The sequence below is a fragment of the Echinops telfairi genome, unplaced genomic scaffold (assembly GCF_000313985.2).
Source record: "Echinops telfairi isolate 266 unplaced genomic scaffold, ASM31398v2 ScPeMD7_7410;HRSCAF=8448, whole genome shotgun sequence".
In the NCBI taxonomy this organism is placed as follows: domain Eukaryota; kingdom Metazoa; phylum Chordata; class Mammalia; order Afrosoricida; family Tenrecidae; genus Echinops; species Echinops telfairi.
In genome coordinates this window covers 16,915,974-16,932,501 of record NW_022111310.1, presented here as the reverse complement: position 1 = coordinate 16,932,501, position 16,528 = coordinate 16,915,974, and the positions used below count along the sequence as shown (strand labels likewise).

Below are 16,528 nucleotides of genomic sequence, written 5' to 3'. Positions count from 1 at the left end.
GTGTGTGTGTGTGTGTGTGTGTGTGTGTAACAAACAGGTCAGAGGTAGGCACGGGACCACAGAAGGCCCGGCTGAGAATAGAGCAGCCCAAATGCTAACCCTGCCTCTCTCCCTCAGGGGCCCTGAGACCCCCAGGCCCTGAGACCCCCAGGCCCAACTTCATCCCACCCGAGTCTTGGCCTCCTCATCCCCAGAGCACAGACAGCCAAGGAGGTGCTCCAAGAATTAATCGGGGTCTAGTGTGTCTGATGCAGGTACAGTGACGATAACAGTACCTGCAGGTCACCTACAGACTTAACTGGTCTGTGGACAAAGGCAAGAATGAGAGTGGTGTGCATAGGTGGCGGCGTGGCCGTCATTTCCAATGGGCTCTCTGATGAGTCGTGTGAGCTTATAGCCAGGCCTCCGAGTGACCCCTCACCACTGGACTGAAGCGCCCACCACAAGCTCGCTTGCCGAGCACAACTCCAAAGGACTCCTGAGCCCCGAAACTCTACCCTCCGGAAAGACAGGAGTATCATTTCCACGGGGCTTCTCAGAAGGGACATCAGCAAGGTTCTTCGGGAAGTTCCCGGAGAGCAGGTGGGGGCAGCAGTGCCCAGGGCCCGAGCGGCAGTAACTCCCGACACTTCCCAGGGGGCTTTCTCCAAGCAGAGGGCATTCATTGTTCATTGGAGATGCATGGGTTCTGGTCTACGTGTAACACCAAAACGCAAAACCCACCAGCCTCCTGCTCCAGCCGTAAGCACATAGAGTGCCGAGCCTGCCTCGCGTCTCATCCTTGCTGCCTCAAGGACACACACGCCCACTGTTCAGATGGGAAGACTGAGGAAGCAAGGGGGGATCGTGAGCCAGCCAGCGGCAGCGCTAGTCTGGTTATCGTTCCCTGCGCCTCCTACGACCCCCCCAAAGCTGCCAGCTCTGAGTCAGGGCCTGACCCCTCAACTCCAAGGCACCCGGGGGCAGCCCAGTCAGCCCCCGGTCCTCCAACTCCTCTTCTCAGTTAGACGTCAGCTCAGGCCACTGAGCTGGACCCCCCCAGCACTGGCAGTGGGACGAGTGAGTGAGGTTCCCCAGGGTGCCCGGGAAACCCAGGGGACTGATGTCCCTCCAAAAGTTGTCTTTCACAACAACGTGAATCCTCTCACCCACAAAGGGGATCACTGGGGTGAATTCCCTTCTCTGAGGCTCTTGGGCATGAACAGTGGGGTGCCTTACAAAATGACACACACACAAAACACCTCAAGCGCACTGCCACCAAGTCAATTCTGACTTATGGGGACCTAGCGGGCAGAGCAGACGGATAGAGCAGCTGCTCCGGCAGGTTCCCAAGGCTGTACATTTTTACGGGAGTAGAGAGCTTCATCTTTCTCCCACGGAGCAGCTGGGGTTCTCCAACTGCTGACCCCATCCACTACACCATCGGGGCTGGAAACAAAAAACATTTCTAATCATCAAAGATCAACTAAAGAGTTTTGAGAGCTGGTGAGTTCCCTGTCCGCGGTAGCATGCCAGAGAAAAGTCAAGTAGTCATTGGATCAGATCGGGGAGGAGGCAGGCCTCTTTCACCCTGAGATTGTTTCGCTCTAAGACCACGAGGAAGAGGGAAACGTTTGGGGCCAGGAGATGGCTGGCCAGGGAACCCAGGAGGACGGACACACACACACACACACACACACACACACACAGCCTTACCTCGGCAGCCTTGTTCCTCCCCTCATACAGCAGCAGCTCCTCTGACAGCAGGAGGGTCCGGGCAGGGTTACAGAGATCTAGTGGCTGAAACAAAGCAGGCAGGGCCTGAGTGGGTATGGAGAGGGACGAGGCTGCTGTCAAACCAGCCACAGAGAACCCTCTCTCTTTCCTACACGCCGCCCCGCCCCCCCCCAGGAGCCCACACGCCCCCCTCACACACAGCACCCAAGGCGGAAACAGAAAGGCAGGCGCACTAGCTCTGCTGCCACCTTCCTCCCCGAGCCTGGTTGTGAGAACAGCGCTCTCGGGCCGGAAGTCCAACCACGCGCTCGGGGCCTCCGCAGCAGCCCCCACCCGCCAGCCACACACCCTCTGCTTTTCACACGCCTCGTGTGGGAGTCCCCGCTTTCAGGCCATGACCGGGTCAAGTCCGAGGCACCCCACCTCTACATTCGCCCCGCACCCGGGCTAACCAACTCCGACTCAGCCACGAGGAGTTCCCCAGGGGCCGATTCTCACCCACATCTCTCACTGACCCCCATCATTCCAGTCTGCCCGCTACCCCTGCGGCACACTCCCACCCCGAGCCCACCCTGTCCATCCCAGAGAAGGCTCCTTGAGCCCCGGCTTATTCCCACGAAGGAGAGCCTGACCCCACGCCAGGTGCCTGAGAACAGCAGCGCAGCACACGGTGAGCGCACACCCCCGCCTGGGGGAGCTTGTACGGGATGCACCGTGGGAGAAGCAGCACCCAAGAGGAGCGTCCAGGGTGTGGTTCCACTGAGTGACAGCCGCAAGAGCAGGCCTGCGTGGGTGGCAAAACCAGGGACAACAGGGGCCGAGTGTCAGAAAGTCAGGCCAGTGTAGCTCTGGCTGGGAGAGGGGGTGCCGGGTCAGGAAGGGTTCTGGAGTGGTGGCAACAGTCTATTCCTGTACCGCTGAGGATCCAAACCCACTGTGTCAAGTCGACTCCGGCCCATGGCGAACCTACAGGGCGGAAGAGAACTGCCCCTGTGGGTGTCTGAGGTTGCCACCATGTATGACAGCAGGCAGCCTCAGCCTTCTCCTGTGGAGCAGCTGGTGGGTTTGAACTGCCGAGCCTGCAGTTAGCAGCCCACAGCCTAACCCACTAGGCCACTGGGGCTCCTCCTTCCAGCAGTCACTTCACAATAAGGAGTCCAGGGATGCATCTCGATTCCCCTCTCTGCCATCAAGTCCATACTGACTATGAGACCCCCGTGGGTGTCTGGCTCTGTCACTGTTCACGGGAGTCGAGAGCCCAGTCTTGCGCCCTTGAAGTTGCTGCTGGTTTCAAACTGCCAACCAGGTGGATCGCAGCCCAGAGCTGTGTAACCACGACATCACTGGGGCCCCTTAGACATCTAGATAGGGTTATGTCCTTTGGGGTTCACGGAGGTCACAATTCAAAACAGGCTTTAACTTTTTTTTCCCCAAAGGATTTTAATTGTTTCTGAAAAACGTAGAGTGCTGCTGAAATACAGCCCCCAGAGGTGGCAAGACCTTTGGGGGACAACCTCAGGAAGAGAAGAGGCCAGCAGAAAGCCCACGGCCAACAGACGGACCAATGCGGGAAGACGGCTGTCCCCCACACCCACACCCGGGAGCTGCTGGCGCTATATCCTCACGGGCTGAGTTCTCAGAGCAGCTGCACACTGGCCAGCCAGCATCATTGGCTCGTGCAGGTACAACGAGTTGGCATGACAAGAGCTCTTAGAGATAAGCATGTATGTGGTTCCACGGTAAGATTTTTTTTTAAGAGCTGAAAACAACAGCCAACAACAAAAAGATCCACACCTGGACAGGGACAGGCCCAGGAAAGGACGCCAGAGAAGGATGTCGCCCTGGGCTGCCGCCGCCGAGAGGACAGACTCACAGAACCTTCTGGAACGCCATCTGTCCATCTATAGAGTCTACGGTGGTTAGCATCCTGACCCAGCCACTTAACGGAAGCTCTCCCCAAAAAGGAAATCATCCAAAAAGGGGGTTCCTCTGGCAGGACTGTCACCGTGGGGTTACTGAGAGAGGCAGACACAGAGTAGCCGGTCAGGAAGCCCAGCGCCGTGTAACATCACAGTGGCGCGCAGCCACTACACAGCATTGGCTCGGGGCGTAGATGATGATATGGGAAATGTTCATGCTACGGTTTCTGGTTTCAAAAATAAGGCAACGGGGTACAAAATAGCAGCTATGATCCAGTGTCATGTTCACATCGGTTGTATCTCGGGGGTGGGATAAATAAGGACTTTGTGTTTTTCCACACCAGGAAGGGTAGACGGGAAGGAAGGGGGAGAAGGAGGCAGCAGAGGAAGAAAGATCTAGAAGAATCTCAGGCCACCAGCCACGTGGTGTTGTGGACTATGAACAGAGGTGCTAACCACAAGGCAAGTGGCTCGACTCACCGGTCCCCCCACATGATAAAGAGAAGACCCTTCAGAAAGGTTTAAGGTCTTGGGAACCCCAAAAGGGGCCGTTCTGTTCTGCCCTGTAGGCTCACTAGGGTCGGGATCGGTTGGATGGCCATGTGTTTGTCTTTGAGTTTGAAGTTTGCTGACAGAAAGAGGCGGGACAAGATGCTGGTCAAAATGCAGCCGCCCTCTGCCGTCTTCAGATAAACCACTGGGTGAGCAGGCTGGGGGAGCCCTGTTCACAGGCCCCTCGGATACCACAAGGACCCGCGGATGGGCTCCTCAGCAAGAGGGGGAAGTGGCAGAGGGCCTACCCTGTCCCCAGAGGAAGAAGGGGAGGCAGGGGGATGGGGGACCCTCTTGCTGCTGGGCTCTCCTGCCCCCAGTTGCCTGTTCCTCTTAGAAGCTTCTGGTCCCTCAATGGAGGCCCCGGAATCCCTAAAAGGGTGCCCTCCAACAGAAATGCCGTAAGGCCCAGCCCTCTCTCTCCCTAAAGGAACATCAGGAACAAATCACACGCAGATCAAGGACACACCCATGTTTATCAAACCGCTATTCCCGGAGGCAAGGAGATGGAAACCCCGGACGTGCCCACCGGTGGGGGCACGCACCGGTACACTTTGGTACGGACAGGCAACGGCATACTACGCATTGCTGAAGACGGACGGCAAAACCGTCACCTCGAGACACGGAGGAATCTCTAAGGGATTACACTGCGTGTGGCACTCGTCAATCGCACTTAAAGACAGGTCCTGTCTGAGACCATTCTTACCATCCGGGAAAAATCATAGGAAAGAAGGTTTTCATAGCAAAAGAAATAGGCATCAGTGGTCACAGGGTGAAGGGGAGAAGGAAAGGGAGAGAAGAAGGGGGTGCCCTCAGTCTTGGGGCAAAGCCCCCTCCTCTCTCTCTCTCTCTCTCTCTCCCCTCCCCCCGAGGGAGCCCTTGGGGCCGGCCACCCGCTCACCTGAACAAACACAGGGAACACCAGCACCTTGGGCGCCAGGGTGACGTAGGTGCCGTAGCTGGAGTGCGGACCGTGTGGCCTCATGACCGTGCAGTTCTGGTAGTCCCCGTGCCCCTTCATGGTCTGCACCGTCTTCATCAGTCGGGACTTCTTCCCCAGCCCGGCGTGGGGCTTCCCTTTGCTGGGACTCTCGGACTCTGTGGGAGGAACAGAGGGAGGAGGCGGCGGTGGCGGTCTGTGGGGCACTTCCATGGGCCTCGCAAAGGCATCCTGTCTAGCAGGACAAGGAGCGGAGACTCATTCGATCAGCCGCCATCCTCGAGTCTGGCATCGACCAGGGGCCGGCTCTGGCACAAGGTGCTAAGATTCCACAGTGGACAGCTGTGCTGCCACGCCCCTTCCAGCTCGCTGGCCCGCTGGCCTGGACTGACCTCAGTCAAGTCTCGGTTCCCTCCATGGGCCAACAGTACCAAGCTCCCTGGGCAGCTTGAGGGCCGGGGAGAGGCTCCTGGGGAAGCCCTGGGAACCAGACGTGCGTGCTGCTGCAGTCAGCTACCCCAAGCAGAGTGCAATGCATGGGGGGTCTCACGCACGCTCCGCCTGAGGCTATGGCCTTCCAGAAGCAGACCATGAGGCTTGTTGTCTTCAGAGAGCCTCTGGGTAGGCTTGAACTGCCTTCTGGCTAGCCATCAAACGCTTACCCATTTCTGACCCGCCCCTTCCCGGGAATCCCAGCGCAGTGCCCGGGCACTGGGTCTGCAACACAAGTTAGCTGCTAAGTGACTGCTCTTGTTTCTGTGATCCCTCCCCGTGGAAAATCAAGTCAGGTGCCCCAGTGGACTCTGGGAACCCTAGACTTTACCCCAGCCAGCAGGCACTGTTGAAGTGGCTACCAACTCACAGAAAAACCCCCGTCTCCTGTTACAATGGCAGGAGGATGCCTTCACCCTGGCCAGGGTGGGGTCGGGGCACAGGGCTTCGTCACACCCCATCAAATGGGCACGACATGGGGCAGGCAGCTGAAAGCCCGGGTCTGCTGGGAGGCCAACCGATAAGTGGCAAATTCCAAGGCCGTCGAGGCCCACCCACACCTGCACCGACCTCTCCAAGGGATGTCTGCTGCCAGGCGGCAATTAGGCAGCCCACATCCTGGGGCCCCACCTGCTTCCACCACCCCCAGCCCTGGCAGCCAGGGAGGCCGCTTCAGCTGAACAGGTGGCCTGACCCCAAGCACATCTCGGGGAAGCTCCCCACCAACGCGAGGTCACCGCTTCAGAGATAACACTCGGCTCCGGGGGTTTCACACTCGCCTTCCCCGCCCACCCCGTGCCCTTCTCACCAAGCAGACTGAGAACAACAAGTGACCACCGCTCACAGTCGCATCTTGGGGCAACGCTCCAACCGCAACGACTCCAACCACTTCCCATCTCCGCAGAGCATGCATGAAGGCCAGGACAGGGCCGGGGAGGGCAGATGCAGAGGAGAGGTCAGCCGCCTCTGCATCTGACCTGGCCCTGGCTGGACACCAGTCCCAGGGGACTCAGCGTTGGCCCCGCCCCCGGCCCCAGCTGCTGCGCCCAAAAAAACCAGCCAGAGTCTGAAGATGCATGTGGAACAAGAGGCCAGACTTGAACCCTGACTCCCCAGGGGCCTGCTCTTGGTCCCTCCGCAGCTTCTCCCAGCTCTGAGCCACAGTTTCCCCCCGGCCTGCACCAGGGCCAGTGGAGGCTCACAGGGAACTGAGGGGGGCTTCTGGAGGCCAGTGACTTGGGCCTGGGACTAGCCCACCAACGAGGGCAAGAGGTCTGCTGGGTGTGTGTCAGTCCTTGGCAGTCCGTGGCCAAGCCCAGCCCAGAGAAGGCAAAACCCACATGAGGGTTGCCTCCAGGAGACCAGAGCACTGGATGGTGCCCGGCTACAGTGACTGAGCATTTCGACCCAAGATTCCCAAGTGGGGAAACGCAGGATGGCATTTCAAATTCTCCTGGACTCCAGACTTTGGGGTGAGCCCCTGAAACCCCTTGCCCTGAGATCATCTTTAAGCCATGAGTTAGTTAATTGTGCCAGCCTGGCCGATAATCACATGTGGTGCTGGTTGAAAGGCGGAGGAATAAATGGGTGGCGAAGCCTCGCCTTTCTAGTTCTCGGGTCTCTTGTTTTGTGATGGTTGCACCAGGTGCAGCTGCCTTAGCAGTTCCCTGCTTCAGCTTGCAAGATTGACTTCCTACAAGACATCCCCAAGGAGAAGCCACATGGACCTATCTCGATGCAGCCCTGGGTGCTGGAGCAGCCGTGTGGAGACCCCTGCTAGTGCTGAGATGCTTGTTCGTTCACTGACTCAGCTTTCCTCCTGCAGTCGGCATCATTGCCTCTGTTTTGTGAGGTGGAGGACTTTGTGGACTGGTGTTGGGTTAATGGGTTAATGTTGGACTTGTGGGCTTGGGCAGCGTTGGGTTGGGATGTTTTCGTGATGCACATTTTCTTTACATAAAGCTCTCTTATACGTGAGTCGCCGTGGATTTGTTTCTCCAAAGTACCTAGACTAATACAAGCCATAAACCTGAGCATCTTTTTCAAACCAAGCACTAGTTTAACGGTCAACAAAAAAAAAAAACAACCTGTCTGGAGCAGACTGCTCTAGAAGGATGCGATCGGGGTGACAGCAACAACCGGAAAGAGGAGCTGGGCACCTGAAGGGGCAGTGAGTTTAGGCCAGTGGGGGAGGAGCCACCTGGAAAGGGGGGCTGAGGAAGGCTGCCCAACTTGACGGATGTGGTCAGCATCTCTGAGCGGCTCCTGCAGACGCAAGGGGAGCTGGTATTTGTTTTGCTGTGCCCGGTCCCAATGACAGCAAGCAGGTTCGTTTTCAGAAGACAAAGAGTAGTGTGGGCAGGGCTCTTTGCTCCTCGGTCTCACACTAAGACAAAGAGCCATTTCTTCCCAGGTGTCCAGGTTGGCCCAGACCCTGGGGCACACTAATAAGTTCCCCAACAAATACCCCTGCCTTCAGGTAGGACGGTCTGTGTGCCCTCGTTTAAAGGTCAGGTAACAGGTAACGGAGGTCTAGCGTTGTGGAGTGGCTTGCCAAGGTCATTTGGGCAAGAAACAGCAGAGACCGGCCCAGCCTACATGGGAGTCACGCCCTAGCATCCCCCCATCTCCACACTAATGGGCGTGCTGCTCCCAGACGGGGCCGAGAAGTATCCTTTATGAAAATGGCCAGCTTACAGCCCAGCTACTGAGTTCCGTGGGAGCAAAGTCATGGGTCTCTCCCCCACTGCCCCTCACGCTGCCTCGTCCCCACCTGCTTCACCCCGCTGGCCAAGCACAATAATTACAGGGCTGCGATGTAGACTTCCGAGGCCAGCCTGGCAGGCCTCCCGCCCTGGCAGTGGGAAGTCTGAGACGGGCCGCCTTCACGGAGCAGGGGACAATGCGAGGGCACTGGCGGCCCGGAGGACATGCTAGCCGCCAGCAGGCAGGCGGTCCCAGGCCCTGGAAGGGCACCAGACCCTATTCAACTCAAGAGGCCTCAGCCCTCCCTCCTGAAAGGAAGCCAGGCGGCCCCATCAGAGCCGGGAGCCAAGCTGTCGGCAGGCCTGGTGACACCCTTAACTTCTGGGGGCCCTCCAGCGTGTTCTGGGGAAGCATTACTTATCCCCCATACAGAGCGAAGGTGTCCTTAGAGACCGTGAAGATCACTACTGCAAAGGTACCCGAAACAGAATCTAGATCGTAATAAAATATATTTGAGGAGTTACGCTGGTCCTAAATCACCGTTCCTGCCTTTCCAGTGCCCTTCCCCCACAGCTCAGATGGCTGTGCCCTTCAGACAGGGACACGGGTTGGGGACACGTGGGGGAGACACGGAGGCATCTCTGTGGCTGCAAGGGACTCAATTCCAGAACAAGGGGTCCGAGTCCCCTCGCCCCCACCCACCTCCCGCTGGAGGAGAGACGTGCTGCCTGACCAGCCTGCAAACCCTTTCAGGAAACCAGACTGATTCCCCTCCAGCCATGCACTCGGGCAAAACCCTTGGGGTGCCTGCCGTCTGCCAGGTCCTGAGCTGAACAGTGGACACAGAGAAATGAGCCAGGCCCGCGGCTCTGCCCTGAGTGAGGTCGCCTGCGGGTCGCGCCGGCATCTCTGCCCTCACCCAATGTGCCCGACAGATGACACCTGTCAGAATGACCCGTCGCCAGATGAGGATCAGAGTCCGTCCCCCCCCCTCCAAGAAGGGGCACAGACGGATTCCCAAGAGACCAGGCCCCGCCGTGCAAACATCTCGGGAGAGGAATGAGGAGGGAGGCACCACGGGTGCCCTTCCATGTGGTGGCTGCAAGCCAGCATCGTGGACACACAGAAGGCGGCAAGGAAGGAAGCCCCACAGGAGGCAGGGACAGGCCAAAGGAGGAGGTCAAAGGGCATCCTGAAGCTGCCAGAGGAAGTGCTTGAGCTCGCCCAAACTGGGCATCACGGGCACTGGCAAGGCCGGCCGCACCTTCCGGATGCCACCAGCCATCCGTTCCAACACCAAACGGACCCCCCCTCAGGATTCCCGGGAGCGGGACTGCTCTTAGGCTGAGATTGGTAGGAGACAGGAGCAGACCCCATTCACACTGCAGGGGCATCGGTGTCCCTCTGAGACACCTGCCCACACAGGAGACAGGCTGTTACTGGCCACCACCAACTAACCCAACCCTCCTGCGACTCTTCGCGGTGGGACTCGCCAGCTAGAGAAGCCAGGGCAAAGCAAGTGGACGGTTGGGGGGTGGGGGGTGGGGCTGTTCAAAGCTGCACAGCTGGAACTCAAGCCCGAGGCTTGCCAGCCCCCCAAAAGTCATGCCTCCCGGCCTGGGCTGGCAGACCAACCAACCACATTCCGGAGAGGTTGCCCAGGGCAACTGGCGGAATCTCATCTGAGACTAGGGAGTCTTGGAGACCTTGGGTCTTGGGCTGCTCCAGGAAGATTCCCTCTCTTCCTCGTTCAGGCTCCGGGAGAAAAGGACAGTGGTTTGTTCCGTGAGGCAGATGAAGTACCAAGAGCAGAGAGAGAGGGGGGCAGCGTCCACAGGCTGGAAGGCAAGGCCTCTGGCATCGGTGCTTACCAGGGAGGTAGAGAGTAGGGCAGCCGAGGGCGGACTCACCTTCGGGGATGGTGTCCTCCTGGTACACGGGCCTCAGCAGCTGCAAAGGAAAGATGGGAGGGCAGCCTCAGCTCCAAGAATGGGGCGGAGCCGCCAGGCAGGCTGCAGGCCCCAGGCAAGCCAGGCCAGACGGAGGGTTGGAAGCTCAAAGCAGCCATCGTCTGGCCCACAGAGAGAACACCGAGTCCCTGGAGATTCGCCTAGCGCAGCCCCTCGGCCAATTCTCCAACGCCCTTTGCAGCAGCGGTTCCACGGTGCACACCACGGAAGGCTGGCACCGTGGGACACGGACCACAGGCTTGGAGGGCGCCATGTGCAGGCAAGCCTGTGGGATGCAGGCTCCTTGCGGACAGAGGAACCCCCCACCCCCCACCGCAGGGCCTTGAACAGGCCCCGGTGCATCAGGAATAGGAAGAGAATAGGGACAGTCTCCCAAGACTCAGGACACATTTCCCCTGGGATTCCCATGGGACTCACGTTGTGGAGAACACACTGTCTCATCCCCACATGCAGTTGCCCACCCAGGGCTTGCTTACATGCCTCCTACGACCGGGAGCTCACTACCTTCCAAGGTGGCTTACCCCACTGCCAAGAAGCAGGGGCTGAGAAGGGTTTCCTTCTGAGGGGTGAAACCTTCCACCCTGAGCATCCCCCAAAAGCCTTGCAGCTGTGCCCTGGGGCCACGGGGACCCACCTGTGCTCTCTCCCCGTGACAGCCCTGCGGACCCTGGCTTGCTCTGCCTCCTGGTCTGACATCCCAGCCACTTAAAGTCTCCTGTCAGCACAACAGCGAGTCTTTGGGTTTGCATGGGCTTGCACGGGGACCCAACAGCCCTCACTGGCCCCGAACCCGCCGTCCGTACCTGGCTGCCAGGGTTCAGCGGGGCCAGGATGATGTAGTTGGGGTCAGTGGGGGCCGTGGCACGGGACAGCGTGGGCAGGGTGTGCTGGCCTCGCTTGGTCACCTCGGTGTAGCGCTCCCAGCCGCCGCCGCCACCCAGCAGCAGCCCGTCGGAGCTCTCGCACACCAAGTGGCAGCTGTGACGTTGCTCAGGCCGCACCTGGGCCCCATGAGAGCAGTTCTTCTCCCGCTTGTTGGGTGGTGACTGGAGGTCCTGTGTGGACTTGCAGGAGGCCCGCCGCAGCACCCCGCCATCCGGCCCGGGCTTGACCTGGGGGACCATGCGCCACACGAGCAGGATGATCTCGATAGGGCAGCTCCTGGAGAGTGGGGTGGGGCGGGGCGTGGGGATGGGCACACAGAGAAAGTGAGCCTGGGGCAGCCCAAAGTCAGGCGGGGTGAGGGGCTTGTAGAGGAGGAAGCTGAGGCATGGAGAAGCCCACCATGGGCAGTAGGGCAGAAACACAGGGAAAGGGTTTCTGAAGTCACCACCCATCAGCCTGGCAGCGGCTGGCAATGACCTTTGTGGGTATGGCCAGGATGATGGACCAGGAGAGACTGCCATACTCAACCAAGGATGTCTGCCCTGTGCAGAGCGTGAGCAGGTGGGGCCGCGCAAGCCAGCTGTGGACCGCCCTCCCCTAGTTACTCCAGAGCCCAGACACAGGGGCTGCGAGGGCTTTACTGCCACCAAGCCCACTGCCATCAGGCCCATGCCGACTCCCAGAGGCCTGGTAGGGGGGTTCTGAGTCTGCACAGGGGCAGACAGCCTCATCTTCCTCCCGAGGAGCGGCTGGTAGGCCGCAACCACCAACCTTGCGGTAGGCAGTCCAACACTTCCGTGACAGCACCCTGGGGCTTGAGCCCACCACGTGCAAGCAGGAGCAAGACCTGGCACCTGGGAGCCCCTCTGGCTCACAGCCACCCCAGATATCCCAGAGTAGACCTGCTCCCTCGGGCTCCCTTTGGCCGGGATCTTAACAGAAATACAAGGTTGCCAGGCCTTTCTACCACGGTGCCGGGGGGCCGGGGGGGGGGGCAGGCTCAAGTAGCCAAGCTTTAGGGTTGATAGAAGGCTGCAAACCATGTGCATCACCCAGCCCCCCACCTCACCCCAAAAACACCTCACTGCCATCGAGTGGAGGCTGACTCATAGTGACTGTAGAAAGCAGGGCAAAACTGCTCCTGTGGGTTTCCAAAACTCCCTTCAGGAGTAGAAAGCCTTGTCTTTCCCCCCTCGGAGCGGCTGGTGGTTTCAAACTGCTGGCCTTGCGATCAGCAGCCTAGGGCCAGGGTATCATCATTTATAGGAAACCCCAACACAGCCCCAAGGTAATAGTAGTAACTATTGGATGTTTAAACCGTGCCGCTTCAACCTCCTCAGCACTGACACTTCCTTCCGCCCAGTTCCTGGGGCGCGGGGATAATGAACCCAAAGAGAAAGTCCGCCGGAGGAGCCGTGTGGAAGCAGGGGCTCTGCTGGAGAGCTGTGTCCCAGCCTTCCAGAATCCCTGGACAGCCAGGTGCAGGGGTCCGGGCAGAGCAGAGGGGGGACGGGCTACAGCAGGGCAAGATGGGGGCAGGCATCCGCCCGAGGCCCAAGGCCCCCTGCTGCCCCACGCACCGGATCTCATGAGCCAGGTCCACGCATTTCCAGTGCTCCACAGGCCGCTGGTTCAGCTGCAGCACAGTGTCCAGCTGCTGCAGCCCGGCCCGCTCTGCGGGGCCCCCTGCAGGGACAAAGAAAAGCCAATCAAGATGCCCGAAGAACTTGAGTCCTTTGCCACCATCGTGACTTGGGCAGGGGCCATTTCTCCATCTGTGGGCAAAGGGAGGGGCTGGGGCTGGTGGGTCTCGCTCGGCCTTTGCCCTCTCCTCCTCCCTCCACCTCGTCCTGAACACAGCTGACTCCTCTGTCATCCACCATCCCCACAGACCCCAGGGGAGGTCCCAGCCCCGTGACAGCCCCTCCTTGTTGCCAGGTTCACATGCCACCCATCACTGTGCCCCAGCCACCCCGAGCCCCGAGCCCTGGATCCGGCCCACCAGTCTCACTCCATGGTTGAGAGAAGCCTTTTATTGACGATAAGTGGGGGGCTGCTGTTTTAAATGCTAATCCAGCTTGAGATAGAATAAAACACCAATTCCAAGCAGGGTTCATAAACTACTCTCATTTTCCTCTGCTGCCATTTACTGAAAATATAGGTTTCGTTCCTGTTCAAGGAGGCTGGGAGCCGAGATACAAAAACCTGTTTTCATATATATATGAACAAGTGTGTTTTCATAAACCTCAGGTTTTGTTGGTGGTCATTTACAAATATTATTCTTACTGGTCCAACCTGGGTCTCCCTGTCCAGTCGCAAAGCCCCCAGCGGGGCGTGGTGGCTGAGGGGATGGGGCCTGGCCCGGGTCGCTCACTTACCGGAATCCACAGCCTGGACTCGAACTGGTGAGTCGCAGCAGATAGTGAAGCCAAAGCCGTCCTTCCCCCTGGGGATGGTGATCTAGGACAGAGCCCTGCCCAGTTACTCCCAGGAGCCCCGAGGTCAAGGTAGGGAGCCCACAGGCCCCACCCAAAAGCCCCTTTTCCTCCCTCCTCCCCTCCCCCGCCCTCCCCTCTTGGGGGCTCCCCTATCTCAGCCCAGGTACTGTGAGCACTTGGGGATGAGCCCAGCAGGAGGGCTGAGACCTCAGGAGGGAAGCTCAGACAGAGGTGGACAGAGCCTGGGCCAGAACCTGGACAGGGTGATCCTTGCCTTCCTCGGTCCCGGCAAATGGGCAGGACTGTCTGGGGCAGCCCACTGGGCCAGCACTCGCACAGCTCCACCTCACTGTGAGCCGCTGCCCACCTGGTCCCTTCTTCCCTTCCGGGAAGGTCCCGAAGCACAGGCCCACATGCCAAGCCCACGCAGCCGCCGCCCTCTCAGATCAGGTGGAGACACACTACACACTCAGTCTCAGGTCAGCAGGGGCAGCCCAAGGCCAAGGTCACAGTATCCAGTGCGGACTTTCAAACTAGCCCCTGGCCTCATGAGCTGCGCCTGCTCAGCAGGCCACACCCCCTCCTTTCACAAGCCCCCTGGAAGGGCCCGGCCCTCTGGGTGTGCTTGTCGGTGTGGCACACGCTTGTTGAGACCCTCTGGCACGCAGGTGTCGTTGAGGGACAGAGAATGAGGGGCACGGGTGTATGCAGACCTGTCCCAGACAAGCAGAGCACCGTAAGCATTGAGCAAAGCGTGAGGATGGGTGGACTGTGCTGGGATCAGAAGCCAAAATGACTTCAGAGACTCAAGAAAAATCTTGGTTTCAAAAGGGAGAGAAATGTGAAACAAAACCTCCAGTTTGCATGGGGGTCCAGAATCTCTGGAGACACTGAGACTGCAGGATGACCCCCCTGTTCAGGATAACACTGTTATCCTGAAAAAAAAGAAAAACCTTTAAGCCAAAAATATTCCCCGAAGCCACCTTTCAGCCAGACAGAAATTTGGCTTCATCCATGTCTGCCTGGAGCCCTAGGGTCTCGTAAAGGAGGAGCTGTACAGATCAGATTAACAAAGGCCGAGCCAAAGGAGAGACGAGATGCTCGGCAGGGTGAGGGGGGTGGCGTCGTCGTGAGTTAGTGCTGATGGTAGAGATAATGTGGGGAAAGATGCCGAGAAAGGTAACCCAGCCGGAAGGAAGGCCGTGCCAGGGTTGCCGACTGCATGTGTGGAAATTGAACAGGTGTTGGCCTTCAGTCTTGGAAACGCCAAAGCGTGGCTCTGTTCGGTCTACAGGGCCCCTGGGGGTTGGGATGGGCGACAGGTCTCGTGTTTTCCTGTGTAAATCTCCACCCTTGGTGCACAGTGGGGACGCAGCACGGCTAAGCAAGGGGGCTGCCAGGGTACAGTGAGACCAGCTGCTCCCGGCAGCTTAGCCTGGCTGCCCACGGGCCCTCAGCAGCTGCCCCTGAAGACCCAGCCCCGGCCCACCCACAGAGCAATCCAAAGGTCACTGGGAAGGTTTGAATGGACAAGGCTTTAAAAGAGGTTCTGAGAGAACCCCGGGAAGTGAGACTTGGGGGTGGGGGCGCTGAGGAAGAAGCCCCTGCTCGGCAGTCCTGGAGAAGGCCAAGAGGAGGCCCCCCCCACCAGGCCTTCAAGGCTGGGTGCCCAGCATTCACCTGAGAGCTGCCCAAAGGTCAGGCGTGATGGCAGCAGGGTGCCCCGTCCCCCCCCCCTGGAAACGCGGTGGGTGGGGTGTGGGTGGGTGCTGAGGCTCTGCCTCCCACCAGCCCTCCCTGGGCCTGGATTCAAAGCGAGTTTGTCAAACAGGAAATCTGACAGACAAGGGGGAGGGGGGGGCAGGAAAATACCCTGTTCCCATAAGAATGCTGGGAAAACACGCTGCTAAGACAGGAAGAGGGGAAACTGGAAAGGCAGAAACTAACAAACTCTGGAGAGAGTGCGGAAGTGGATGGAGGAGAGGGGCGGCCCTCACTGTCAGGCCCAGGCGAGGCCAGGGCGGGTGGGGGACGCCTGCGGCCTGACCCATCCCACGCGCCCCCCCCCCCACCCCGTTACAGGGCATTTTGTAACACCTGGAAACCCCCCTCTCAACCCAAGCCTTTCGAGCACCCACCCTCCGACTGTCTGAACGCACCAAGGGACCACAGCCTCCCCTGCCTGGGTGCTGGCCCTGGCCAGTAGGACCCAGCACCTGTGGGCGCCGGCCCGAGGTGAGTCTGGAGATAAGTCACGTGCCCCAGCAAAGACGCCCCCCTTCCCACACCCTGGCCGCCTTGTCTCCACCTTGCAGAGAACAGGCCTCGGAAGAGCCAGCCCAGGGACAGGCCAACCCAAATGGGTGGGGGCATCATGCGGGCAAGCTCGTCTCCTGGCTCCAGGTATGAAGGAAGCCCAATGACACTCCCTCCACTGTGAGCAAGGGCCACCCCGAGAGAACCTGGCCCAGCGTTCCTGGTCACCGCAGAGAAGAACGCGGGCTGGTTCTCGTGGGCCCACGTCACATAGAAGGACACTGAGGCAGAGTACACACACACACACACCCCACCCCCTCCCAGGTCTGAGCCCTCTGGTTCAGGTTCAGGCGGTGCAGGAAGCAGGGAGCAGTCCTGTCCCGAGCCTGGGACCTCTTGGCTCCTGGCAGGGACAGCCCTTCCTGGGGGTGGTTCGTGCTCTTTCCTGCCCAGGGCAGGGGCTGTCGCGGCTCCTGGTCTCATAGTAGCAGCCCCTCATTTCTGCCCTGTGATCCCTTCCTGGATGGACCTCCAGACACCGTCCCGGGCACTGTACATTTGGGCACCATTTTCCCCACTTACTGACAAGGAGCCTGAGGCTCAGAGGGGGGACTGGTTCCAGCCACAGCTAAGGAGGGGTAGAGCTGGTTTCAG

At 59.4% G+C, this 16,528-nt stretch overlaps 1 protein-coding gene across 1 annotated transcript in view; it reads right to left on the bottom strand.

The window, feature by feature from the left end:
- The window catches only part of RGS3 (regulator of G protein signaling 3), a 92,223-nt gene extending 78,583 nt beyond the window's left edge, over window positions 1–13,640 (bottom strand). Inside the window, exons 1-6 of the mRNA XM_045296541.1 lie at window positions 13,559–13,640; window positions 12,761–12,866; window positions 11,099–11,456; window positions 10,236–10,275; window positions 5,089–5,285; window positions 1,696–1,779 (exon numbers count right to left, since the gene is read on the bottom strand). Of these exons, the coding sequence (XP_045152476.1) occupies window positions 1,696–1,779; window positions 5,089–5,285; window positions 10,236–10,275; window positions 11,099–11,419 (642 nt within the window). The 5' untranslated portion in view covers window positions 11,420–11,456; window positions 12,761–12,866; window positions 13,559–13,640. The remainder of the gene's footprint in view (window positions 1–1,695; window positions 1,780–5,088; window positions 5,286–10,235; window positions 10,276–11,098; window positions 11,457–12,760; window positions 12,867–13,558) is intronic.
- Window positions 13,641–16,528: the final 2,888 nt, after the last annotated feature.